The 27,989-nt window shown below is 40.6% G+C and overlaps 1 protein-coding gene across 1 annotated transcript in view; it reads left to right on the top strand.

Annotated features, from left to right (window-relative positions):
* LOC134876603 (exostosin-1) overlaps positions 1-27,989 on the top strand; it is a 170,692-nt gene that overhangs the window by 2,537 nt on the left and 140,166 nt on the right. Inside the window, exon 4 of the mRNA XM_063901620.1 lies at positions 136-887. Within this exon, the coding sequence (XP_063757690.1) occupies positions 136-887 (752 nt within the window). The remainder of the gene's footprint in view (positions 1-135; positions 888-27,989) is intronic.

Below are 27,989 nucleotides of genomic sequence, written 5' to 3'. Positions count from 1 at the left end.
AAAGGCACAACTGGAATATGATATGTTGTTTCAAAGGAGAGCTTTCTTTTCATGTGTTCTCTGAGAATTGATCATGCAGTGTTGATAGACTGATGAAATACACATGATTTGTAAATATAAACTGTGTGTCTACAGGAGGACAGCCCTCAGGTCCAACACCAGCACACGTCCCCTCGAGAACGCCGAGCAATCCGAGACAACATCTACAGGAACAAGCGCTGCCGCATGGAAACCTGCTTCGACTTTGCTCGCTGCCAGTCGGGCTTCAGGGTTTACATCTACCCCCCTCAGAGAGGGGACGAGATCTCCGAGACCTACAAGAAGATCCTGTCATCCATCGAGGAGTCTCGCTTCCACACCACAGACCCTTCGCGGGCCTGCCTCTTCATCCTGGCCGTGGACACGTTGGACAGGGACCAGCTCTCGGCTCAGTTCGTCCAGAACGTGAGGCTCCGAATCCAGAGCCTGCCCACGTGGAACGATGGCAGGAACCACCTCATATTCAACCTGTACTCTGGCACCTGGCCGGACTACACAGAGGACCTGGGCTTTGAGGTGGGCCAGGCCATGTTGGCCAAGGCCAGCGCAGATGTGGTGAACTTCAGACCCAACTTTGATATCTCCATCCCCTTATTCTCCAAGGAGCACCCGCTAAAAGGAGGGGGCATAGGATATCTGACGCTCAACGATGCACCGCCTTCCAGGAAGTACCTGCTGGTTTTCAAAGGGAAGCGATACCTGACTGGCATCGGCTCCGAGACGAGGAACGCTCTGTATCACATCCACAACGGGGACGATATCATTCTGCTGACCACATGCAAACATGGCAAGGACTGGGAGAAACACAAGGACTCTCGCTGCGACCGAGACAATGAAGAATACTCAAAGTAAGTCTCGCTTTTTGATCTCTCCTTTGTTTTCGCTGGGTTTGCTTTTTGAAACGAGTGTCAGTGCTTTGAAGTTCAATAAATGAAGAGGATTGTTTTTGTCTCGAAATAGCCTTTTCTATTCTCCGCTGGTATTGGAATTTCTTACTCTTTTGCTCCAGAAGTCCTTTTGGTTCTTTCTGCAGTGCCTTGGTCTCTGCAGAGAGGGCAGACGACCTGCTTGTTGTCAGATGTTATCTCAGTGACAGTTATCTCATTATCACCTCCTATTTGCTGCTGGTTGTTTCAAAGGCAGTGTTTGTTGCACATCATTACAGCTCCTCGTGTCTAGGGATGGGTTAATGTCTTAATCATTACAAATCCTTGTTTATTGGCTGAAAACCCTCCTGCTTGAGTGTGTTGTGGACGAGCCGCCTCTTCCTCTTTATTTGAATGAAACAGGTTGGATGCTTCATATTTCACAATTGTCCAGGAGTTCAGCTTCACTGTTGCTGTGCTCCTGAGACAAAATGCTACGAAGAATGTGTGTATGTTATGTGTGTGTGAGTGAGAGAGAGAGTAGCAGGAGAGCAGAGAAGTGTCGAAGTGAAGGAAAGTTTTGTCAGCTCAGCAGTTGGTCTACAGCAAAGTGATCTGAGCCGAGAAGAGGAATTCACCTTTTGAAATTTTTAGCGAGAGCTGACAGGAAAGACAAGATCATGTGGAGTAAAATGGGAACAATATTCTCAACTTTCCTGGAAACCTTAGCCCAAGAGTCAGCTGATGCATATTTACCTTTTTAGAGATTGCAGAACCAGTGTGAATCCTGCAAACCAAACTTTAGCAGGGAGCAATGTGACACAATGTCCTTGTTTTGGCTCGATTTTAACACAGTGATATCAAACTGAATGTGAGGTTTATTGTGTATTTATAACTCCTGGACAGCTCCAGAAAAGGACTGGAGTCAGGAGCGTCATCCAAAACAATCTCTTTATGTTAGCACTTCATTCAGTTATTGACTCTGAATCGTTCTTTATGTCTCGTTCATTAGTTTATCTAGATTATTCAATCGTTCTCTTTTGCGCTCTTCAGCTGGGTCATCGCGTTCTGGTGTCTCTAGGTTTAAGCAGTTCTTGGAAAGCCAGCAGTTGTCTCAAAGTCTTCATGAGACGACACCTCACACACAGCCGCATACACATCTCAGTACAAAATATAAGACATGCATTGATATACTATAGGATGTGTGAGAATGAACAGTGTCTTCAAAGCCTTTTTTTAGCCTTCAATTTTATGAAAATGCCCCATGGACATTGACCTTTAATACACTGCATGTGAACTAAGTTAATTTTAAGGGCAAACAGTTTAATCCTGACCTGACTAACCTCAATCTGACTGAGGCAAAGAGACCCGACAGAAGCAAAGCATCATGGGACAGATACCAAGTGTCCAAGTGTTACAGACTTCTCCCGATCAGAGAAAATATTGGATGATGTAACTTTAGTTTTTTAGCCCTACGTTAGAAAGGTTTAACCCTAGACTGTATTATGAGGGATTCAGTCACCTTTACTGGTCCCTTATTATAAAAACCCAGTAGCTAATTAAGATAAAATGCACACCATAAAGTCTGACACTTGACAATTGACTGTATTATCCTTATAGTTATATTATTTTTAACCAAGGTATTATATTTCATTCGTGTTTTGATTAATGGCATTGCTCCAAAAATAATAATCATTGTGAGAAACTCTGCAGTGGAATTATTAACAACCAGGTTTGAATCACATTATTAAAATTTGTGCTCCATATATTTTGGTCCCTTTTTTTTTATAGCTATGAACACACAGTTCCTTTGCTGTTTCTGTGATTTGGATTCAAACACCTTTTTAAATTAAAGCTAGGAGTCAGCAGTGCAACTCGAGTTAGGGTTTTATTTCCAATGTGTAAAGCATGTCTCTGTGACTGCAGTGTGTTTCTGAAAGGATTACTCTCTGGTTCTTTTATCTGCTCCACAGGCCAGTATGTTTTATCTGTAGCAGCTCACAATTCTCCAATATGTGATTTACTGGGATAATAATGACGATAAAAACAGCAAGCTGAATTTACGTTCCTGTGTTCTTCAAAAATGTCACTTAATTCTGGGGCCTTTTATTCCTTATTTCCTATTTATCTGCTTATTTGGGTGTGTTGTGTGGTAAGAGGGATGTTGCTGTTAATGTGTGTGTGACTATATTACTGCAAATTGTCGGTATATAAACAGGATGTTGTAGTACATAAAAATGTTCTCTGTACGAATGGAGGAGGCTGGTAAACGTGGTGGTTTTATGAGCTCTTAGAAGCAGCTTTTATGGGGAGGAAATATAAATGGACTTGGTTTCAGTAGAATATAAAAGTATTAATGTAAAAGGTGCTTGAAAAGGACAAATTATCTCAGACGAAACACAAAGCGTGATAATCAATGGAGCACATTAATGAACGGAGAGTGCTGAGAGCCTCCTCCACTAAACAAATACTACATTAGTCCTTTCCTTTCAGGCTGGCATGATATCCAATAACAAAAAGCAAAAAGCTTATTATGGCATTGAGTTTTATCCTCAGCAGAGATTTCATTTTTCTCCTCTCTTGTTCTCTTGTTACCATTTGTCACAGAGAGACATGTTTCTATGAACCTGAAACACTGATTTTAAAGCAGTAATGGATTTGGTGTCTGTCGATCATTTAGGTCTAACATTTTGAAAAGTACAAATTGAGAAGAAAAAAAAAATCGCCGGCAGAAGAGCTGCGATAATAAATCAACTGACAGAAAAATAGGCGACTGATAATCAATGAAAAGTACATTTTGATGCTTGAATGACAGACGGATGCTATTTTCAGCCTCTCAAATTGAGATTCCTGTGCCCTTTGATAGCATCATAAGTGACTACACTCTGTTGGTTTTAGACTGACAAAGAGCAACTTTTGGACGATTAATCTAAAAAATAAATGGACAGTTTAATCAACAATATAAATGATTGTTATTTAGCCCCTCATATCTCATATCTTATAGGTATACATTTTTCTTTTTGCTGAAACTTACTTAATCTCAGTTTTATTCACAGGCATTATTTTATTTCACTTAATGTCTTTTTTTGGTTGTTAATATTTGATGCTGCCTTGTTGGAGGAGCTGAGTTGTAGCCTAGTTGTTTCCAATGAAAATCGTGTCTACATGAAACCATATGAACCCTTTTTGAATCCTTATCGTCGTGACCGCGGTATCCATTTGATTGATTCTTTTCTTTTTGATTCACTCATGGACTGAATAGAGGCTTGTTGTCTAGAGAAATGGAATTCCCAGAGGCGATAATTTGTGTTTATTCCGACGGGTGATGCAAAAGTAATACAACATTTCAAACAAACTCTCTCCTACCTAAACTGGTACATTTAAACATTGAATAGAAAACCAAGCTATAGTGTCACACGCTCCCAACAAGCAAGGTCTAAAGACTGATTTTAGGGAAGAGAATGAGGGCCACCTTTTGAAAGGGATTTCTTTTAAAAAACATGATTAATTCCTGAGATAAGTCAGAAAAAAATTCAGACTTTTCTCGGAATTCTGGAAATGTTCTCCGAATTCCAACTTTAATCTCAGAATTCCTGACTTTTTTTTCAACTTGGTCTCATAGATCTTGAAAATGTTTTCCTCTTATGTAGACTTTAAATGATTTCCACCTATGTTGTTCTTGATTCTTGGTAGAACGGTATTCCTTTAATGAGACTACTTTTATTATTTGACTGATCTACACATCACCGAGTTACGCATGCTAAGCATCAGCTGTCGTCTCAGCGTCACGGTCTTGAATCTTGAGCTTGTGACTGAGAAAGTCTTCTTGTCTGTTTGAAGCCGTCTGCTCTGGTGTTTTACACGCAGCACATCAATACAGACATCACCAGAGGAGGGGGGTGGGGTCCTTCACAGCAAGCCTCCCTGATGGGAACAGAAACCGACGAGGATCTTGAAGCCTCGGGCGGTCGATAATTGCCCTCCAATTGAATTAAGCCGTGTATGAAGGGGATGGATAGAGATCTCACCTCCCACTGAGCAGCGCTGGATTGAACTCGGGCTGTTTCCACTGTACATAGATAACAGCCGGCTTCATCAATAGGAGCCGCACTCTACAGAAGTCGCTCTCCAACACTGTTTGATAACGACGGCTCAATTTAAGGAGCAGGCTGATAAGACGCTTAATTCAGATCGCCGTCATGTCTTTCATGATGGTCAAAAAAGAGAGAGGGAAGAAGAAGGTAGGAGATGGTCAGATGTGATGAGAGGTGTCGTTCTTCTTCTCATCTCTGGTAATCCACCGCCTCCTCCTGTCTCTGTAGCATCTTGATGCTAATTTAGCTCTTTCTATCCTTTCATGCTACTTCAAATCCATGGGAAAGTGTTGAAACCGACGTAACGTAGGATACATTTTTTTCCAAAGCAAATGTGGCCTTGTTTTCCAGGAAGTCCTGAAGGCATTTTTAAAAACTTCACAGGGACAATGTCAATTGGGTACATGTTTATCAATAGAAGCATTTAAAAGCCGCTTATATTTTGTCCATATTGGTCGATATGTTGGACAGAGTTGAACAGTAGGGCTGTACTTGTACTTTCCTTGAGTGTTTCCACTTAATGCAAATTAATCTCAACTAAATCTCAAAGCACCTTTTCACCTCACTGCATTTCTCTGACGGTTTTTCTACTTTTTAGATCACACATTTTCACACCCTTGCTGTCAAATGAAAGCTCAAAATGTTATGTTTTTTTAATGTCATTAAAAACAAATTCTGATGGACTCAAAGAGGAGGTGTTACTTTATGGGTAGAGAAAGTGTTCCCTATTTTTAGCTTTAAAAAACGGTTAAAATAGATAAACAGGCCAGTTTGTTCCACTTTTACGTAAAATCTGGATTTCACAGGCTACATATGTGATGATGTTATAGGATATGATGCATGTGTATATTAAACTACCAAACCATATATGTAAAGAGTCGACAGACAATGATCAAAACAATAGGCTGCAGTGAAATACAGCATGCACATCAATGCAGCAGTACGCTAATATTAATCCTACAACACCATAATGCATAAAAACAACTTTCCATTCTTGAGTTACAGTTTTTCTTTTACTCGTAGAAGTATTTTCATTCTTATTTTTAACTTTAAGTTGAAGGATCTAAATACATCTAGCAGTGACGCGAGCAAGCACTTGTTTATTGATGTTTCTCCACTCTATCATCATTTCCCAAACGTGTCTCCATCCCTGATTGTCTCATAATAAGTAAGTAAAGACGTTGAATGCATTAGTTATAATGCGCTGCTTCTAATTTGATGCGTCGCAGACTGCACAAGGATCCTCACAGCTGCTGTCACATCTGCGAGTGTTTGGCAGCTGCAGAATTCAATATGTATGATGGGAGAGAAGAGTCTGACAGTATTCATTAAAATGTCAGCTTTGGTCATGTGGGTGGCCGGCGCTGTGTAAGTGCAGAGTGTGTGTGAATGTGTGTGTGTTATCAGTCGTTCTTCCCGGGCTTGTTGTGAGATGCTCTATTAAAGCACATCAAAAGTCCTGTTTACATGTTGGTGCTTATCTCCCTCACTGCCCATCCTCTTCTCTCCACCTTCATCTCTTTTCTTCTCCTCCTCCTCCTCCTTTAGTCCCTTATCTCTCCTCTGCCTCGTCCTTTCTTTCCGCCCGTTGTCCGCCGAGCAAAACTGAACCGTGGAAAAGCTTTTCCTGCTGTTTCAGAGCATCTTTGATTCAAGTCATGATGGAGAGCACCGTAAAGAATAATAAGAGCCAGTTTCAGAGAGATGAAGAGGGAGAAACTCCAGACGTTTAAACACTTTGATGTGTGGCCAAACAACCCTATTAGAAGATGGTGTGTTAAGGGGTTTCTGGAGATATCTGTGTAGTTAAGAATATAAGTACTGCTTTATCTCCTGATTACTTATGTCTTTCAAATGAATTTTATAGTTTTACTTAATCGAGAGTGCAAGGATAAACGTGATGGTACAATTTGTGATTTGAAGCTATTTTAAAGGGGCCGTTTTTACACTCATTTTCGCATTTGTATTCTGTGTCTCTCCTGGGACATGTCTCCATGCTTTAATGTTCAAAAAGCTCTTTGTTTTTCTCATACTGCCTGTGCTGCAGCCCCTTTTTTCCCCCCTCTGTCTGAAACCAGAGCCCAGTCTGCTCTGATTGGTTAGCAGGCCAGCTATGTTGTGTTTGGCCAACCGGTTAGAGATGTCCCGCCCCTTAGCCTATCACGCACAATGTGTTGGAGCGCTAGCCAATAGAAGCATGAATGTTGCGTAGTGATGTCACTGTTTCAGAAGTAAATAAAGGAGTCAAAAGGAGGCGTTTGCAGACCATTAGCTTGCAACGAAACTTGTATAACACACTACAGGAAAGGGGAAACTCCAAAATACATACTTTCAGCCCTAAGTTACTTTAGTGAAACACCTCAGGTTTATCTGAAATCATACATTTGATTTCCAACAGCACTCGGTTACAGAATTGAGTTGTTAATGTACTAAAGTTTTTTGGGCCAGAGCTTAATGCATTGGTGGTCGTATGAAGGTCATCAAGATTAATAAATACCAGCCATAATATATTGCGTATGAAGGTGAAGATGGGTGTATTGAGTGGGTTTGGAGAGCTGATTCTTTACAGGATCTTTAAGAGTTTCTTTGGGCCCATTGAGCTTCCTGCAGATCTGCCAGCGGAACTCATCAATACATCGAAGGTTTCTGCCAAGGCTGGTTGGAGGGTAAAAGGAAGCTCTATTGATCGGGTTTGACTTGGACCACGCCAGCCAATCAGCAGATGAATAGAGGTTAGCGGTTAATGGTCCTGTGAAAGCCAAACATAGATTGGCATTTAGCGTGATAAGACCTTGGCATTTATTTCCGCTGATGCTCTGTCAGTCTTAATAGGAAAAAGGAGTTAATGCATCAAAGGGAAGGCAGGCGCTGTGAGAATCAAAAACTGGGATCTTAAACATTTGTTGGATTGATTCAATAGAACGTTTAGCTCTGAACTGCAGAGTAAAAATGGAAGTGTTCATTCAATAAATCCTGTGAGGGAAACTTGCATCTATATGCGCCATTAAAACGTATCTCACTTCCATGCACTCGATTTTACTTCCTGGCCAGAGCAGAACTTTTTTAGATATAACGAACCAAACTGGAAATCAGTTTACAAAACGCCCTCAACTCAAGGTGAACCGTCCGAAGTTTGGAGGCTTTTGACGAGCCACCTCTGTCTTCTGGGAATAAATGTAGGTGTTTTTATACGAATCAAGCAACAGCACAAGTATTTTTTTAAGGAAATGTAATGCTTCCTAATTTATGCTGTTTTTAAATCAAATGAGAGAACCAATGAAACCAATTCTCAGCAACAGTTTTTATTTAGTTTCTCTATGACAGCAGTGTCCAAACTTTTTTCACTGAAGGCTGGGCCACTCAACCGAGGTGAGATATTTTGCCTCACAAGTAAATCAATCAAATATTGGTACATTGCTTGATTCTTGAATATCCTTTAAGCAAAGACAACAATCCTACATCACAGCTCTCCATAGGGTTTCATTTATTTAATACAACAAGTGTTGGCAGCTCATCCCTTAAAACAGTAGCTTCAGATTGCTTATAATAAGGGGAGATGTGAAGGGTTTATTTCAGCTTGTTGCAAATACATTATTTTTTATCAACTGAGATAAAACAAATTGCAAACGTGTCAAAAGTTTACAACTTTAATTGACTGAATTTATTTGAAAAGTGGGTTTATTAAAACATGAAAACTCCTGTGCAAATATATGTTTACATGCAGTATATATTTAAGAAGTACAATTTAAGAAAAGCACAAGTTTCAGGTTGGGGCCATACTCGATTTTAAAATAGACAACGGGCAGAATTTGGCCTCCGGCCCATAGTTTGGACACCCCTGCCCTATGATATCCACTCGTAGCAAATAAAATACGACGTTTTGAATGAAAAGCTGCAGATTCTCAGGTTTGAAATTAGTTTTCTGCTCATTGTTTTGTTACTACCTCTACCTGCTTGGCAAACAACAGCAGACAGGTTGTAGTGAACTTATTTAGCTGCTAAAGAACCCAACATGTTTTCTCTCGGGTTGGTAGTGACCACAAAATGAGCTAAAAATGGAGCCAATATTTGACTTCATTTTGAGTCTAGATGATTTCTAATGTTGCTCCATAACTGCTGGATGTGTGTATATAAGCAACAGTTTGCTAAAAACGTTTCCATATCAACTTAAAAACCAGCCACATCCAACACGACTACCAGGCGACCGTTTGGTTTCCCCCTTAACTCTGGGAACAGTGATAAGTTCAATATGCATTGATCATAGTTGGAAAACAAACAACCTTTTGAATGCCTCCTTCAAATGGACTTTTCTCTCTTACTTTTCTTCTTCATTTCCAAAATAAGAGCTTGCATTTTCAATCATTTCCCCCTTAAGAGCACGAAAGAAACAGTAATTGCCCATTCCTCACCACATCTGTTTGACAGTCGTACAGCTGAGGAACAATCTCTTTGTCTGGGAAAACAACAGAATGTGAAGCAGCGATGTCTATCTGTGGAAAGGATGTCATTTTCTGAAGCCGTATGAAGTGTCACCAGCCTCCTCACTCATCCGTACGTCTCACGCTGTCATCGTGTACCCAGAAAACAAGCCAGCGGGGACACAATCCAACTCAATTACTGCTTTTTTCTGCTCCTGCACTGGCGGCTCATTTCCACCTCTCTGCCTACCACACTCTAATTTCTCTGTGGTCGTACGCTGCGTTTCTTCCTCTCTATCCATTAGTTAGCGGAGAGCTGACGATCAGTTGAGCTGAAGTAAAGATGTGCGGGTCGTTCAGGGATGTTCACCATCCATCCGTCGCTTAGAGAGACACAGAGGAAGGAATTAGAGAGGTGGGAAAGTAGTGGGAACGCTGTGTGGCAGGATGGATTGCAGAGTGAATCCATCACATACTCACTCACAGCGCTCCTTAGGAAGAAAAGGACAGAGAGGTTTTATCCGAGAGGAACAGGGATGTGCTGTTCTTGTTACACCATTAAATTGCTGCATGTGAACGTACTTATTTTTCCTCTTGTTTCCAGGAAACTGGTCAAAAAAGACTGGTGGCTTCACTTGGTATACTTTGTCCCGCCAAGCCTGATGATTAAAGTGTTCCACAAATCCATTTATTTCCTGAATAACAAACACATAAACAATATTACTCCTCCCCGAATTCCCCAGATGTGCTTTGTTCGACTTGAAAGCATCACGTTGCTGAAATAAAACATGACAAAATAATGTGACGTCATCGCGCTCTAGTTGGAAAACATGAGAAATCAGTGCAGTAAACAACAACAACAGACAACATAAATGTGGAGAACAAAGTGCACATACAGGGTAATGACTTCTCTTTTTAGGACTCCAACTTATAACTTGATACTTGACGTAGGACTTTAAAAAAGGTTTAAGATAGAAAATTGTCATTTGGTTTGTTTTTCAGCCAAGAAAGGAAAATCGTCACATCAACAGATTTCCGTGACACCTTGTACACTTGAAAAAAGTGTGTGCGCTATCAGCTCTCACTACGTCTCTCACACACACACACACACACACACACACACACACACACACACACACACACACACACACACACACACACACACACACACACACACACACACACACACAGAGTTGAGATTCTCTTTGCAATGAATTTGTTTTTAGCAGCTATATTTATTCTGCATGCTTTTGATTTTAACTCTGTAAACATCGCCTGCTTACACGTCCTTGAGAAAAGTAATAAATGGCATCATGCTCCAGAGTTCAAATTAACCGTGACCTCTACGTCTTGGTGACATTTTATTTCAGTAGAGATCACCTCTTTTTATTTATACATTTTTCAGAGTTATATTATAACATCTTTGGTGTATTTTATTTTAGCATCAGTTCATTGAGATTATTTTTGTTTGTTTCATATTTTTTTTGCAATATAATAAACTGTAAACCTTTTTCATTTGTTTGTGCAGCTGTTGTTCCACATTCAGGAGATGCTGACAATAAAGCAGACTAAATTATCAATAAACATATAGTGTCCCAGAAAACAAACCTGCTGCTTCGTACATCACTTTGACTTGGATAAGGAAAAACACACACACACACACACAGACACACACATACACACACACACACACACACACACACACACACACACACGTTAATTAAAGGAGCGTAGCTTGTAAACCAGGACAATCTAAGCGTCGCGATGTTAATTTGGCATTAAATCGCCACATGCAGCTGTTTCTTGTTAATGCTGACTAACACACACATATATAAATATACATTATGTTTACACACACACACACACACACACACACACACACACACACTCACTCAGCACCATGTGCCGCAGGGAGGCGACTGTTTAATAGTTTCAGTATCGCCCCCATAAGCTCGTCTCGCTCCATAACTCTGTCAGCAGGGATTTACAGCTCATTGGCTCTCATTATGAAAATGTGATATTACACTTGAAGCCCCCCCCGGCTGTTCCTGGCCTCTGAACTTCTGCAGAGTCATGGTTTGGAGATGGAGGGGAACTCAGCTGCAGCCTCCTCATCCTGCAGGTCCGGAGAGGTGGAGACGCTCAGTTTATCCTCATTGTTATTCCAGCAAAGATCCTTTTTCAGGCTGCTGAACATTAAGTTTAATAGACTACCAGGTGGTTCTAAGGGTCTTTTGGGATGGAAAATGGGGTTTACCTGCTTAATAGTCAAAGCAGGGGGTTGTCACACAACACACGCATGGTCATGAAAAGTTAAAGGAGGCCTCATTTAGTGAAATTTACCAAGTAATTACTTTGTAGTGCGTACTGATGGGCTGTGAAGAAGCATGTGAAGTTGTAAGAGGGATTTGAGAAAGTTATTATAGTCATTACGTCATAAAACCCAGAAACTGCTGTGAATTCATTAAGGAGCAATATTTTAAACATTTTACCCCTTTTTCAGTCGAGTTTCTGATATTTAAAGGACAGATTTTGGTTAACTTAATCTCAAATGTAGCTGAGATTATGCTCAAAGCAAATGGATTTATCCGCAGACAGTTTTTTAGATTCATTGCGTGTTCCATAAAATCTCAGATATTGACAACTTCTTCAATCCCTCATTAGTCTGGCCAACACTTGAAGATATAAAACATATTCAAAGAAACATTATATAAGAAAAAGGAAAGGAGTTGTCTCATCTTCATACTTTTGAAGTTGAAGCAAATAGTTGGCTTAAAATGTTCGGAGTGAGGGATTCATTTTAACCATACACACGGGAACAAAGACTGAAGTGTCCCCTTTAATGTGTCTTTGTGAGAATGTGTGTGTGTGTGTATGCAAATAAGATCAGAATAGATGATCTCTTATCTGTGTCTGTCTGCAGATAGAGCTGGATAGAGGCTGCTTATCACACACTTACACAACCAGCAGCCTGACGCTCTACACTTCCTGCTCTCGCTTTCTTTCCATCACATATAAATGCCATATATTTTTATCTTATCTTGTTCTTTTACTTCCCCACGCCTTGTTTCTTTTTTTCTTCATCTCTGTCCCTGCTCCTTTTTTAGACGTTTGCTTCCCCTCACATCCTTTTTGTGTATCCTTTCCTTTAATCATTGCTCTTTTTCCCCTCCTTGTTTCATCTCTTCCTCTTGGTTTTACATCCTCTTCCTCTGTTTCTCACCTTGCTTCTGTCATGTTGAGCTCTTTTCTTTTCCTCCTAGCTGTTCTGTCACTTCCTTCCTCTTTGTAGTTCTTATTTTTTCCTCCATCTTTCCTTTTCAACTCGTCTTTCAATTCCTCCACCCAGGTTTGATTTCTTCTGTCCACCTCTCTTCCAAACCTTTCCTCTCAATCCGTCTTCCCTCTTTCTTTTCATCCCCATCTCCTCCTCTTCATCTCCTGCTCTTTTTCCATTATTATTTTCCTTCAGTTAATCCTCACATCTCTCTGTCACAGTGTGAGGTCCGGACTCGGTCCTGTAGCGTGACGGTGGTGTTGAGAGCGGGTCATTTCAAGGTTGGGATCAAACCAAAATAGGCCTGTGTGATGATACCGTGTGTGTGTGTGTGTGTGTGTGTGCCTGTATCTGCACGATGCCTGTTAGTTCACCCTTACATGCTGAGAGTTTGATGTGCCTAAGGTGAGCGACACACACACATACACACACCAGGGTTGGAGAGGTGAAAATGGTAAGACGCCCTTTGACTCCGGACAGCAGAGTCGTAACAGATTGCTTTTACTCCGTCTGCTCTTACATGTGACATTCCCTTCTTATATCCAGTGTGTGTGCTTTTAAATTAAACTTAATGTATGTTTAGATACTTTTCCTTTGCTCTACATGATTAAGAATAGATTATTTGTCTGACCGAATACGTTATCTTGAATCACAGCTGCATAAACAACCTGAACATGAAAGGGGAGATAAAGGGTCTGATTTATTCAAAATACATTGAGACCAAAAGGTGATGCATTGTTGATTAATATTAAGTAGTATCTATGTAAAGTTTACAAGCTTCTGAAGAATTTCAAATATTCAAAACGAGAAGTTGAATATAAACTTTAATAAACTCCAATTATTGAAGTGAAACTGCGAAACTGCGGCCACCTGAATTTGACATGCAATTTTTCATAGCAGACTTTTTGACATGTCATAGCGAGGAATAAAGAATGTATTAAAGGTGATCCAGGGTCACTGTTCCTGCTGCATGATGGCTCACTGCCACAATCTGACTGAAACACCTAATGAAATGGAGCCATCCGCGATGAAATGCGTTTCACCTGTGCAAAGTCAAAATGTCTGCTGTCAAAGAAGTATATTTGGGTGTCAGAACTCGCCCCAGTGCACCCGTCTTATTCTAAACCGTCACCACAGAAACGTTAGACATTGAACAAGCTTCTTTTTTTTTTTAGAGTGAAGTAGGAAAAAGGGATTCTATATAAATAGGGTTATTTCATACCGATCAATTAAGGTATACCCAGAATGCTTCAGGACATCTCTGTTAATTAGTTTGTTCTAAAGAGCAGCAAGTTCAGTGGGAAGAGCATGCTATTAACAAACTGGACAAAAGAAACACAACATTAGTTTTGCTTTAATCCAAGCAAATCAAATGAATTTGCAGGAGGGTTTTTCAGTTTTGCTCGCTTCACCGCCTCATAAAACGAAAGTATTCCTGTCGACCGTCGTGCTGCTGTGTTGGCAGATCTAACCTGTTCTTGTAATTGACTTGTGTTATTTTTTAATGGAGCCATATGTTGTTTTTGCTGATTGTGGCACACTCAAAAACATCACACAAACACATCCCACACACACAGAGCTGCTGCTGCTGCTGTTTGACACGTTGTCAAATGGAGCAGCAGCAGCTCTGTGTGTGTGCAGGAGGCTTTGTGTTGATGTTTCTCAGACTGAAGTTCAACTTTTGTTTTCATACCTCTCCTCTCCATTTCTTTCACAAGAGAAAGGAGAAACAAGACCTCTGACCTCTGACTTTCTATAACGCAAAAATAAATACAGAATATAAAGAATCCTGACAACATATAAATAGACTTCAGCGAGGCACAGTGTGTCTCTTTGCCTTATAGTGTTGTTATTATGTATGTCTGGGAGCATTACCTTTATTATGAGTAGTATAAACTTCAATAGTGTCTCATCATACTGGATGGGACAGAACTTCCTTGAAGTAAATGAATGTAAACGACACAGGCGCTGCATGTAGGTGCAGCAACGTGACACATGAGAGCACGTTATGTATTTAAAAAAAGTAATCAGGCAATAAATGATTCGAAATAAAAACGTATGCATGCTCAGATCAGGAGAAAATAGAACATTTTGCAGAATTTCTTTGAAATATGGTTTGGTTCTCGCTTTGGTTTTAATCAGGAACTCGGCCAGTTGCTGTGACCCTGCTATCAGCCTGTCCACAACATGCAAAACTGGGAAATTGGTTTTCAAACAAGCTTACATATTCAAATAGAATGAATAAATACCTTATGGGGTTTAAACGAAGCATTAATCCCCAGCCATTTATTTACCGAGCAAATACCTCCTCAAGTCAATAACTGCTTATAAACTCAACAAACCTAATTAAACCTTAAAAGTCTCTGTTTCCCTCTGTATACATGAGATATGTTCAGGGAACATCTGATGGAATTTCAGAAAAAACCCGGAAAACAAAGTCTTTCATATTTCAATTAAGACCGTTGTCGTAAAAAAATAAGCTTGCCAACATTTTCTAGACTTTTAACAAGTATGAACCACACACACACACACACACACACACACACACACACACACACACACATCTGAGTGAACACATGTCAATAGAAACATGTTGCACAGTGTGTGTCTAACATGCGAGTCTCCGTCTTCATGGAGCATGTCTCTGACGTAAAGACAGCAGTTTGCTTTTCTTACTTCTGTTTTGATGTGCTTTGAGTGTCAGCATGCCTGCACACGTCACCACCGTGTCCTGCCATCTGCTGACGGCTTTCTTGTTGTTCTGTTCATTCCACGTCACTATGTATTTGTCCTGTATGCATATGCATGATCAAACACACACACACAGAAAGGCAATTTTCCCTCAAGTGATGACGCATTCCCCTTTTGAGTGCTGGGGCTGCCGATTGGAAACTCGTTCACTCTCAGAAGTGAGCGTTCAAAGTCGTTTCTGTTTGTAAACGCTGAAGGCGAATTCGCCACGGCCGCCTCTCAGTCGCTCCGTGTCAAAGCTGTTGGAGGGCCGCGGAATAAGAAAGCACTTTAATCGAAAGTCTAATCTCCATTCTTATTACCTCCTGTGTGTGTGTGTGTGTGTGTGTGTGTGTGTGTGTGTGTGTGTGTGTGTGTGTGTGTGTGTGTGTGTGTGTGTGTGTGTGTGTGTGTGTGTGTGTGTGTGTGTGTGTGTGTGTGTGTGTGTGTGTGTGTGTGTGTGTGTGTGTGTGTGTGTGTGTGTGTGTGTGTGTGTGTGTGTGTGTGTGTGTGTGTGTGTGTGTGTGTGTGTGTGTGTGTGTGTGTGTGTGTGTGTGTGTGTGTGTGTGTGTGTGTGTGTGTGTGTGTGTGTGTGTGTGTGTGTGTGTGTGTGTGTGACTCTGACAGCTCAGAGGGGCGTTCTTCACAACTACTGTCATATCTGCACACGTTCACACTCATTAGGCACCGATCTAAAGATATGTAGGAAATAATAGTCTTGAGTTTCGTGGTATTGATGGGATCTTCAGTATTTGGTCACATGTAACCGGTTAAAATGACAATCCGGTGGGTTCGCTATGGTCCGTGTGGTTAATGTGTGTGAAGGTGTTGGTGGTGTTGGTAACCAAAAGAAAGTGCACTGAAAATGCACATTTCCAGCTTGAGCTCAGCGACTCCTCGGGAGTGTTGTTTGAATCTCTTCAACAGACACTTGTTTACCTCAGCTCTCTGCCATTTGGCTCCGAGCAGATAGTGTACAATGAGCCTGTGCTGGGGGCTGCTGTCCACAGATTACTATGGGGTGGGAAGGGGACTGGTGGGCGGCATTGGGGCTCCACCAGATGGTGAGGAGACGCAAACAATGAGCTGCAGGCTGCGCTGTAGATTCTCAGAGGGATCTGCACGAATATAAACCTTTCTCACAGTTACGGGAGGCATTCAGTGCCCAGACTATAGGTAATGTTCTAGAACTGTTTAAAGAGAGTCACTTTATTGGTTGCCTTTCTTATCCCAGACATTCTGCTCCATTTTAAGGTTCATATTTGTATTTTGTTCCTCCACTGGGACATGTCTCCATGCTCTAATGTTCAGAAAGCTCTTTATTTTTCTCATACTGCTGTGCTGCAGCACCTCTTTTCACCCTCTGTCTGAAACCAGAGCCCGGCTCTGTTGTGATTGGTCAACCGCATAGAGATGTCCCGCCCCTTAGCCTATGGCATACAATGTGTTAGAAGCGCAAGTGTTCAACAGTGATGTCACCATGTTACGGAATTAAACAAAGGAGTCCAATGGAGGCGTTTCAGGCAGGGGGGAGTGGAGTGTGTTGGAGAACTTTTGGATTTGAGCCATTGCAGACCATTGACATGCACTAAAACCTTTAACACACTACAAGAAAGAAAAAACCCTGAAAAACAAAATAGGGTTTCTTTAAGAGTCAATTAAACATTTTTTTATTTGATTTAAAACAAATTACAGACACATTTGTAACTGTAATAATATAAAGCCTCGCTGACGTTTTTTTTCAGAATAATTGGTTTTAAAAATGGAAAACATGCGTGCAACATTGCAATGCAGTAAAACGGGTAGTCAAAAAATGATTCTAACATGAAGTGCAGGGTTAAGCTGAGCTTTGAACGGATAAACACGCTGAAAAAAGTGTACTTCCTTATTGGATGACACACACGCACACACACTGCAATGGAAGCACCTCTACTAAACGATTTACAAGGTGTGAAACTGCACAGGTCTCTAACATGTGACACTATATATATAAAAACATGTTTTCCACCTTTGATTCGCTGATCCATCACGCACACACACGCAGCAGTCTACACCTGCACATACACCGGGTTGTAAATATCAAACGTGTCAGATATGATCAGCTCAGGTTTCTGACTCCCATGTCTTGGGTTGGGATTGAATCTGAAATCTTTTTTAGTGCCACATGGATGAACTTCAGAGCCGACTGAGCCGCATATCATAGATCCCCAACTGTCCAAATATGTTTAAATCATTTCAACTGTCCTCCTGTGTGTCCCAGAGTTTAAGTTATGAACCCACCAAACAGGAATCAGATGGGATGAAGTTACTTTGAAATTCTGTGAGGGTTTTCCTCTACCAGTTCTCCTGTTGATATGAGTTTTAAGCACACAGTCTGACCCTGTAGTTTCAAAGATACCAATGTTTAGCAGCTTAAAATTGTGAGAAATGCTGCAGGGAATTATGGAGGCATCAAATGGAAAGCGTCAGTGTCAGCAGTGGGACCATATTTACATGAGCACGCTCGTACAGCACAAACAGCCCGGAGTCGGGTTTGGTTTGTATCTCTGCTTTCACACTTCACTGGACAAATACTGCAGAAGAAGGCTGAGGTTTTACTGAGCAAGGTTCATTATGTAGTGAAGTGTCAGGGGGTTTAGTTGTGTTTCTGTCTGGATGTAAAAATGTGTGGGAGAGAAACCCCCTCCGGAGGGATTTGGGGGATTTCAGCGTTTGCAGACCATTTACATGCACTAAAACCTATATTACACACTACAGGAAAGGGAAAACGAACCAAAACCATACTTGTCCTCTTTAAAGGACTCGCAAAGGATGGATTAAAAAATAATGATCAAGATTGGCCAACTCTAAGAGCCATATCATACATTTCCCATGATGCAACTTGATAAAACCTTGTTGTTGGACCGTGACTGGGAAAGGCTTAATCTTTCAAACCACATGCATTTCTAGTTTGTAACACAAACTTTTTAAGGTTTGTTGTTTTTTCGTTGATGTGGACTAAATGTGTGTTTAACCTTCCAAGATGATCTGCATTTGGGTTAGTTTGTTTCACAGCAGTATGGACATAAAAGTTTAGGCTTGGTTTACATGAAACTTGATTTAAAGATGTGTCATGAGCCAGCAAAGAACCCCTTTAATTGCAAAGCTGATTCACACAACTTCTCAAACCTAGCAAGTTAATTTACTTTCCTAATGCAGAAGTCCAGGGTCACTACAACTTGGAAAAAAGGTGTTTGTTTATAATTATTTTAAGTATGAATCCCATAAACGATTGCATACTGACCTGAATACACAAACACAGCAGCTGCTCAGGGCTTTTTCTCACCACAAATGTTTTCAGAATCAAAATCTGTTGAACTATTTTAATCGTCTAAAAGAAATCAAACAACCCGCCATGTTTTCAGTTTGAAATCTGTTTAGAAACGATTTACACGCGTCATCGGCCGTTAGCAGGTCCTGTTACCGTTAGATAGATAGAAGTACTTTATTAATCCCAATTTGCGATTACGCTTTAGGATTGTGTTGAGTGTAGTATTTTTTTTAAATGACATTATAACCAGGTTGTCAGAACACAGGCTTGGGGCTTCTTCTACTTTCATTTAACCTCGGATAGTTACGACATTATGGCTAATAATCATAATGTTCTCTCAGAAAATAAATGGGATTTTCACTTGTGGAAGGTTACTGTTCTATACACACACATTTTGCATACACACACACACCACACTCACACACACACCAACAGGCAATGCTACGGATGTGTCCGCGTTGATGCTGTCCAATTACAGGCCAGGATCAATGGCCTTGTCATTCTGCTGCAAAAGGTTGCTTATGGGAGTACACAACACGCACGCACACACACACACACACACACACATACACACACACACACACAAGTAAAATTTTACCGTCTTCCCCTGCAATGCGAGGTCAGGACCATCCATCACGGATTGTGTAGAGTTTTGTTCCGTGTCAGAGTAAAGATCGCCTCCCTCACCGCTGCCCAGGCTGACTTCTTAAACGGCCCTAAAGAGGGAGGAGTTTGCTTACCCCTAAAGAGTGAGGGAAATACACAAGCATAGGCACCCACCCACACACACACGTACACATACATAAACTAGGAAATAAGAGATGCTAGAGGAGCAGAAGCCAGGGAAGGAGGTAAATAAATCAAGTCAAGGTTGTGGCCTTCCTGGGTGAAAATGACGCCCGTCTGCTGTGTAACGGAGAAAGGTGGAAACTTTTAATGCATGTGAGTTGTTTCTCATTACTGCCTGACACACTGCTATATCGTGTGTGTGTGTGTTCTGTAACAACGGAGGAGGTGCAAAGAGTAATGCTTTAGAAAGGCCTCTCCAGCTGTGCGATAGTGAAAATGGAGCTAGCTGTCATTTGCATTTGTAACTCAAGGACGAGAGTGACATTAACCGAGTGCGGGGGATCGCTCTGATGGCACACACTAACAGAAGGACACACATTTTGGAACATGACGTTCTTCCACCTGCTGGGTTCAATCGCTTAACGTTTAAAGCATAATTTCCTGAAGCAATTAAGGGGCCTTATATGCATTCTAGGGTTTTCCCTTTCATGTAGTGTGTTATATGATTGTGTGCATGTAAATGGTCTGCAAAGGTTAAAATCCCAAATGTCCCTAAAGAGGGAGTTTCTCTCCTACACACGCCTGAAACGCCTCCATTGGACTCCTTTGTTTACTTCCGGAACGTAGTGGCATTACAATGTAACACTCATGCTTCTAACACATTGTATGTGATAGGCTAAGGGGCAAAAGAGCTGGCCAGCTAACCAATCAGAGCAGACTGGGTTTTTGTTTTCAAAAAATTAAAGCATTTATGAAAAATACAATTATGACACCAGAAGATGAGCATAATGAAGCCCCTCTAAAGGCTGATTTCCTGAAGCTTTACCTCTTAAATGAACTGCAAACTGAGGCTTAACATGACCCAATCCTTTGTTTAGACAATATAATAATCACAGCATTACAAGAGAACGTGCAAATAACCAGATTGTGTGAAACAAACTCATTTAATCAACAAGTGTCTATTCAAAAGCAAAGAGAAGCAAAACCAAAATAGGATTTTCTGATGTCCGTTACCATGGTCCTTATCTTTAATTCTCTCCAAGTGTTTTAATACTTTTTATAGAACAAACATATTAGGGACATAAACCCTAGTCCACTAAACCAAGTATTCCAAACACTAAATACATAAGTCACATCATCAGTATCCCAGCAAACATAAACAAGTCAGCTATTAAGTTTACTCCAAAAACATATGTTTCATTTGTGAAAATGAGCTGCATATAAAAATGATTTGCACATGACAGGGTCAGACTCACCAATAGATGAGGCCACCAATCATTTCAACATGGAGGTCACCTAGAAAATCATTAGCAGTAAAAGAGGAAAACACTTTCTGATATCCTCCCTTCTGTCAGGTCATGTAAACCTTTATTTATATCCCACTCGTTGTACTAAAGCCTTCATAAAAAAGGACTTGTTGTGCACCATATATAAAAGGAGAAACGAGGAACAAAAATATGACTCCTTTTTTTATCTAAAATACAGGATCAGAGCTCAGATGAGAGGAAGATGAATCAGAAGACATTAAGAGAAACGGAAAGAGAGCTTAGCAAAGAGAACATTAAGAGGCCAGATATTGTATAATTAATCAGAGCTCGGAAGCAACTGCTGTGTACAAGTCTCAGAGATGATACAACACGCACACGCACACGCACACGCACACGCACACATTCCCTAATAGGTAGCACGGAGCTTAAATCCAGCAGTGTCTCTGACTCAAGGTTTTCTTTACACTACGGACAATTTAACAGCAATTTCAACATTCCTGTGATTAATAACAGCGACCAGGGACACGTGTGTGTGTGTGTGTGTGTGTGTGTGTGTTGGTATGAATAGAGCAAGGCTTAGTCAAGGCTTTTGCTTAAGAGAAATGACAATGTCTTGTTTCTCTTGCTTCGCTGACTTACATTTATGGGACTACAATCATTTACACATCGTTGATTTTCAGCCTTTACTTTGTCAGGACACTTTATTTCTCAGTTAGGGAGGTCCTGCATTTCTTTTTTGGTCCAGCATTTTCTTTTGTTGATGGATTTCACTGTTCACGAAGAAGAAGGAACCCTTAATGGTCCCACAGAGGGGATATTTACATTCTGCATTTGACCCGTCCTCGTGTTAGGAGCAGTGGGCTGTAGTGTAGGGAACGGTGATTTTAGCAGCTTTATACATCAATAATTAAATCTTCTCTCAAAATGTGACTTTTTTCTCAGTTTGATGACTTTTGGTTCTCTATGGCGACTATTTTTACCTCAAAATTTCACTTTTTCTTAAAATTTCACTTTTTTTGTTCTTAAAATTTCACTTTTTTCAAAAAATGTTTTTCTGATTTGTCTTTTCTTCAGAAATATTACTTTTTCCTCAGATTTGGACTTGAATATACATTTAAAAAAACAGTCTTCCGTGCCGCTGAAATCGTCCTAGTTTTAGTAATTATACTTTTTTCATTTTGATTCTCAGGTCTCTAGAAACACAGATGGAATCTATGAAGGAAGTCTGGGTGGGTTGCTCACTAAAAAGTTAATAAATCAGTGAGAATTAGCTAAATGTTTCGTGTCTAATCTGTCATAGAAAATGGGAAATGCAGGTGAAATATGGGACATCTACAACAAGCCCCCACCTGCAGACTGTAATTTCCAAAAAGATAAAGGACCCTCTAGTAAATAGGCTTCACACTCACAGAGGCTGAGAATATTAACTCTCCTTTTAATGGAAACTTCACGCTGTAAGTAACTGTTTAGTGTGTGTGTGTGTGTGTGTGTGTGTGTGTGTGTGTGTTCCAGCCCTTCTGACAGCAACATTCTTTTTTGCCTGAAGCTGAAGTCTGGAATTGTTTTTTTCACCTCTTTGCCATCTGAGCCGTTTGCTCTCTAGACAACATCAGTTCATGATACAGTGGAAGTGATTCTCAATGTTCACGCAGGTGGGCGATTCATATCCCCGGTACTGAAAAAGCAAAGCTGTTTAGTTCGATTGGATCTAAACTTTAGTCCTTCTAAATAAGCAGTTAAAATATTCAGTGTCACAAATCAAAAGCACAATTAAAACAACCCGAGCTAATGTAATTTTACTTTTGTTTCTGAGACCATCTCTATGTAGATAGAATAGATAGATAGAATCGGAGGATGAAACCCTCTTTATTAGTCACATACAGTACATGCACACAGCAGAGCACACACAGTGAAATTGGTCCTCTGCATTTAACCCATCCTAGTACTAGGAGCAGTGGGCAGCTATTGTGCAGCGCCCGGGGAGCAATGGGGAGGTGGGTGCATTGGAGGTGTCCGGTGCCTTACTCAAGGGCACCACAGCAGGGCCGTGTCAAGTCTGTTCGGGGACTTGAACCGGCGACCCTACGATTCCCAGTCCAAGCCCCTACTGACTGAGCCACTGCTGGACAGGAAGCACGTGGCTTGATTTGTTTCTTCGTCCCTGCCATGTTTGTTATATGATCACCGGGGTAAACTGTTTATTTGTATCATTTACAGAGACATTTAAAGAGGCCCTATTATGATTTTGGGGGTTTTCCCTTTCCTGTAGTGTGTTTTTATATAGGTTTTAGTGCATGTAAATGGTCTGCAAAGGCTAAAACCAAAGTGTGATCAGTTTACGGGATCATTTGGCAGGATATTCTGGTCTATACTCTAATGATGTTTGAGAACTCAGACATAGAGATCATGATTATATATATTCGGCTGAGGGTGTTTGAACAACACTTTTTGAAACACCCAGAGTGGACAACAACGAAAACAATAAACTAAATATTGAAAAAGAGATTGTGAGAGTGAAGACAAGCAGGTTAAAGGTGAGGATTGGACAATAAGACGGCTCCGTCTAGCTGTCTTCCTCTCATCATCAAACAAACCCAACCTCTGTCTTGTTTTTAGCCTTGCGCTCTGGTGAAGGCTGTCTCACTCTCCCCGCCTTTCCCCCATGATGCCCACAGTCTCTGAAGTTCATTTATTCGGATCCCTCTCTTTTTTTTTTTGAACTTCTTTTTATTTTCACATCAGACGTGCAGTGCATCAAAACAAAATCTTATATGACAAAGTTGAAAAACATACAAAAAGGTCATACAGTCATACAAGGTGGAGACACAACACAGTAGGGGTCCACGGATCCCTCTCTTCACCTCTCCCTCCGTTCGACTGGGCTGTCTCCAGTCGGATACCTAACAGGCTTTCTAAGAGTTGCATAAAAGAGAAAGAACCACTTTCATGTCCAGAAAGTCTGAGATGAAAAGACCGAGAAAAGGGAAGCCTTACGGGAGTTTCCTAACATTTCTCAGCAACAGAGTTTGACGAAAATCTGTGGAGAGCACAGACTCGTAAAGCAGAACTGAAATTAAAAATAGTAATGTGTGCGTTGCGGTAAGAAGCATGTGTTTGTTTTTAAGTTGGAAGCACTGTTTCTTAAGACACTGATGCTGGCCTGCAATGCTGTGAAGGGAGCTGTTACATCCTATATATTCAGGACATGGTTAACCCATACACTCCAGGATGTGCATACGTTCTTCATCCACCAATCACTGTGAGGTTGACCCAGGAACCCCTCAAAAAACCAACCGTTTGCAATCCTGACTCCAAAAATGGTGGAACGAGCTCCCCACTGATATCAGGAGGACAGAAAGTCTACACATCTTCAAACACTTCGCAACTGAAAACCCACATTTGGTTTGGAACTTCGCCGTTAAATTCAACACAAAATAAATGAGCTCTTAAGAGTTAAGCCCATTTGAAACTGATGCATTAATGCTTGGCTTATATTAGAAGCAAGAATATCTTCACTTTTATTGTAAGTCGCTTGTACTGAACGATGGATATCAGGAATATCTACAGAACCCAAACAAAGATTTCTCCGAATGATCACACTTTTAAAAACTAGTCTCCAAAAGCCCCTTCAAACAAAGAGGAGATGAATCCCTATCAAACGTCTCTCCTCGCTCACTTTACAGTCAAGAAGGCGACAGAAATACCTAAAAGCAAAGATTTATTCATCTCGTATTGAACCTAATTTTTGTGGATCATAACATATCTGATATCGAAATGAAATGTAACTATCTACTGATACAGTTTTTGACCAACATGTGGCTTGTTGTTTAGACTAGCCTTGGTGATCCTTTTGCTTCTGAAGCAGTTGTTGTCATTAAATGTGGGTCTAAAATAGTCAGCGGTCCATGATGATATAAAACAGGTCGGTAAAATGGGGTTTTCATAAACTGTGAGTCACCGCAACCACGAGAGGTCCTTGAGCAAACACATTACGCCTGGCGAGATGACAAAACATAACGCTAAGTGTTTTATAAGAAGTCCGACCTTGACTTTACCTGTTGACATTACATCCTGTCTCCGGTTATCCCGTTCCCTAATTCAGGACCTTGGTGTGATTGATGTTTTAAGAGCCGGAGCAGCTCGTTGTTTTGCATATATTCATTTTCAGTGATGGAGCAAAAGGGATTGTATTTCCTGCTTGATTTGTATGTAGGGCCTTAATGGACTAAGTGATATGTGTATGTGTATGTGTGTGTGTGTGTGTGTGTGTGTGTGTGTGTATGTGTGTGTATGTGTGTGTAAATCTATACGTTGCTGATTTAGAAAGGCCTCCGGTAGCTAATACAGAAGCTAATGGCTGAAATAATGATTGTTGCAAATGGAAACTGCCGAATCCTGCTCCTGCGTAATGACAGAATAAAGACTGGTGCTGTGACTGTCCGTGATACTTCAGAACATGACTCATTAATTACAGTTCGATTAATGTTTAATGAATGATTGCATTACAGCTTAATTTACAGCCCACACTATGGGCCTATATTGTATAAGGGAAGGATATATCTTTGGAAAAACTATAGCAGAAGTTAGTGAACTGTTGCCTCCTTTACTTTGTTACCTTTTAAGGGAAAAGCATTCAGATGACGAGATATTTGAACACATGGTGTGTTACCGATGTGAGCAGGTGTAAAGAGAAATGCACTTTTGGAAAATAAATAGTACATTTCAAAGTAGCTTTAATTTTCCAAACAGTAATGTACAAAGGATTCAAGACGCGTACATTTGGAACTATGTAATGTGTAATAAATGGATTACAATTTGTGGTAAATAGAGTTGATCCAGCCAGTCAGAGCCTTTCAGCTGTGTGTTGTACTGCTATTCTTTCCCACCATGACAAATACACTGCCCTCATTCTTTCAGTATTACAATTCGCTTTTTGCATTTTTGGACACAGACCAAACATAGACGAGAAAGGAAAAAGAGTGAGAGTTAGTTTAAGAGGAGGGATACAAAAATAGACTGAGATTAGGGACAACTTTCCCAGCAGGAGCAGGAACAGGAACGGAGAGAGGGGCACAAGCCATTCCTGAAATATGGATGGTCCCTCTTATTGGTATCAAAGATGGATTACTGAATAGGCGACTATAGCTTCATGTGATGTCTTGAAAAGTATATCAAATGACTACATACAGACACAAAAACTGATACAGGACCACAAGAGGCTAAAAAACTCCCAAAAATGTACGAACAATTACCACTTAGAGACTCAAAACTGCCACAAAGAGACATTAACAACCACAAAGGCACAGATCAGGACTACAAAAGGCTCAAAATGACTTTAAAAGACACAAAATGAACACAAAGACACCCAACATAATGAGAAACCACCACAAAGATAGAGAAAGGGACTAAAAAGACATTTACAAGTTTCACACAATGGCTACAAAGAGATGGAAATCCGTACAAAAATATGTAGAACGACCCATAATGGACTCAAAATGGCTATAAAAACAATTCAAAATTCCAACAATGACGTGCATTTTACATTACTGTCAAGAGGCCCATTGTCTCATAATTGGTCCATGGCTGTCAGATATTTGGAGCCAAATAGAGTTGCTTATTTCATTTTTAGTGAAATATGTATTCAACTGTTAGACCGAATACTCAATTTAACAATTAAAGTGAAGCATTAGTGTTGTTATTGCCAAGAACCATGGCTTTGAATAGTATTCTTAACATAATTGAGACACCCACTTAACATGTTTAATTGACCCTGGTCTGGTTCCAGTACGGTTCATAAACTGTCGCACTCTGAGTATCTGAGCCCAGACATGGCCGGCGTCCATCGACCCGCCACATGCAATCGACCCCCGCCACATTAATGGAAATCTGTGCGTGTGGGTTTGTGTGTGGGTGGGGTGCGGAGGCAGAAATTAGCCACCTTTTTGCTGCCGAGAGCATAAAAAACCCCAGCCACTCGCTAATGGCACTTCAATTAATGCACTGTAGTCTGAGTTTCTGCTCGCAGCCCATCACATGTTTTTCTCTCCGTTTCCCTCTTTGCTGAGGCCAGGGGTTTTGGTGACGGAAGGAGGTTATTATTATTATTATTATTATTGTTGTACGCAAAGAGCAGAGAGATGGAGTGAAAGCAGAAAATGAGAAAAGAGAAGCTCGGAGAGTGACTAACTGGGTGTAAACAGCTTTTTTTCCCAGCCGGTCACAGAAGTGCCAGCAGAAGCTTTTCTTTAAACTTTGGAAGTGAAATGTTTTTCTGCATGAATAGAGCACATTCATATAACAACGCAAGCACATGGTGCCATTATTACAGTTTTAGAGGAGAAAAAGGAGGTCATTCTTGACGAGACTTTCATTGGTATTACAGTAGGCGGTTAATTGTGTGTGTTGCTTTGTATCCTTCCTTTCTTTCTGAAGGAAGGATACAAAGAAGAGGAGAAAGGTCTTTGCTCTTGTACTCTGTCATTTCCACTAACGCACCGTAATGAGAAAGAACATGACAGGGTGAGAGTGGCACTGCTGCTAAAAGGTAGCGGCATGTCATGAATATTACACCGTTACACAGAGAATCCCTCCCCAGGTTATTAGTCACCGGAGGAGAGTAAGATGTGGACCAAGACAGTCTTCGCTGGATGGGTTACGTTTGGAAATCCAAATTAAGTGTAAAAATATACATCAGACAAAGAATGAACTTTGACTTGAAGAGGCCCTAGTAGTTCTGTGGGGTTTTCCCCATTCTGTAGTTTGTTATATAGGTTTTAGTGCATGTAAATGGTCTGCAAAGGTTAAAATCCCCAAGTTCCCTCACTGATTTACTAAAATGAAATGTAAAAATATACGTCAGAGAAAGAATAAACTTTGGCTTTAAAGGGCCTTAGAAACTTTTTGGAGTTTTCCTTTCCTGTAGTGCGTTATATATGTTTAAGTGCATGTAAATGGTGTGCAAAGGCTAAAATCCCAAAGTTCCCACACTGATTTAACCGATTTCTTGCAGAGAGTAATAGCATATAAACTAGAGAGAATAAGCGTATCACTTTAACTCTTTTCTTTACTTGTGATTGCAATGTGTTTTATAGTCTTTTTTGATATTGTTGCATACCATTTATATTTATTGTACCTTTTTTATTTATTGTTATCATAACATTGTACTTTTCTTACTTAAATATGTATACAACTGTATAAA

The sequence above is a fragment of the Eleginops maclovinus genome, chromosome 15 (assembly GCF_036324505.1).
Source record: "Eleginops maclovinus isolate JMC-PN-2008 ecotype Puerto Natales chromosome 15, JC_Emac_rtc_rv5, whole genome shotgun sequence".
Classification (NCBI taxonomy): domain Eukaryota; kingdom Metazoa; phylum Chordata; class Actinopteri; order Perciformes; family Eleginopidae; genus Eleginops; species Eleginops maclovinus.
This window is presented reverse-complemented; position numbering and strand designations above follow the sequence as displayed.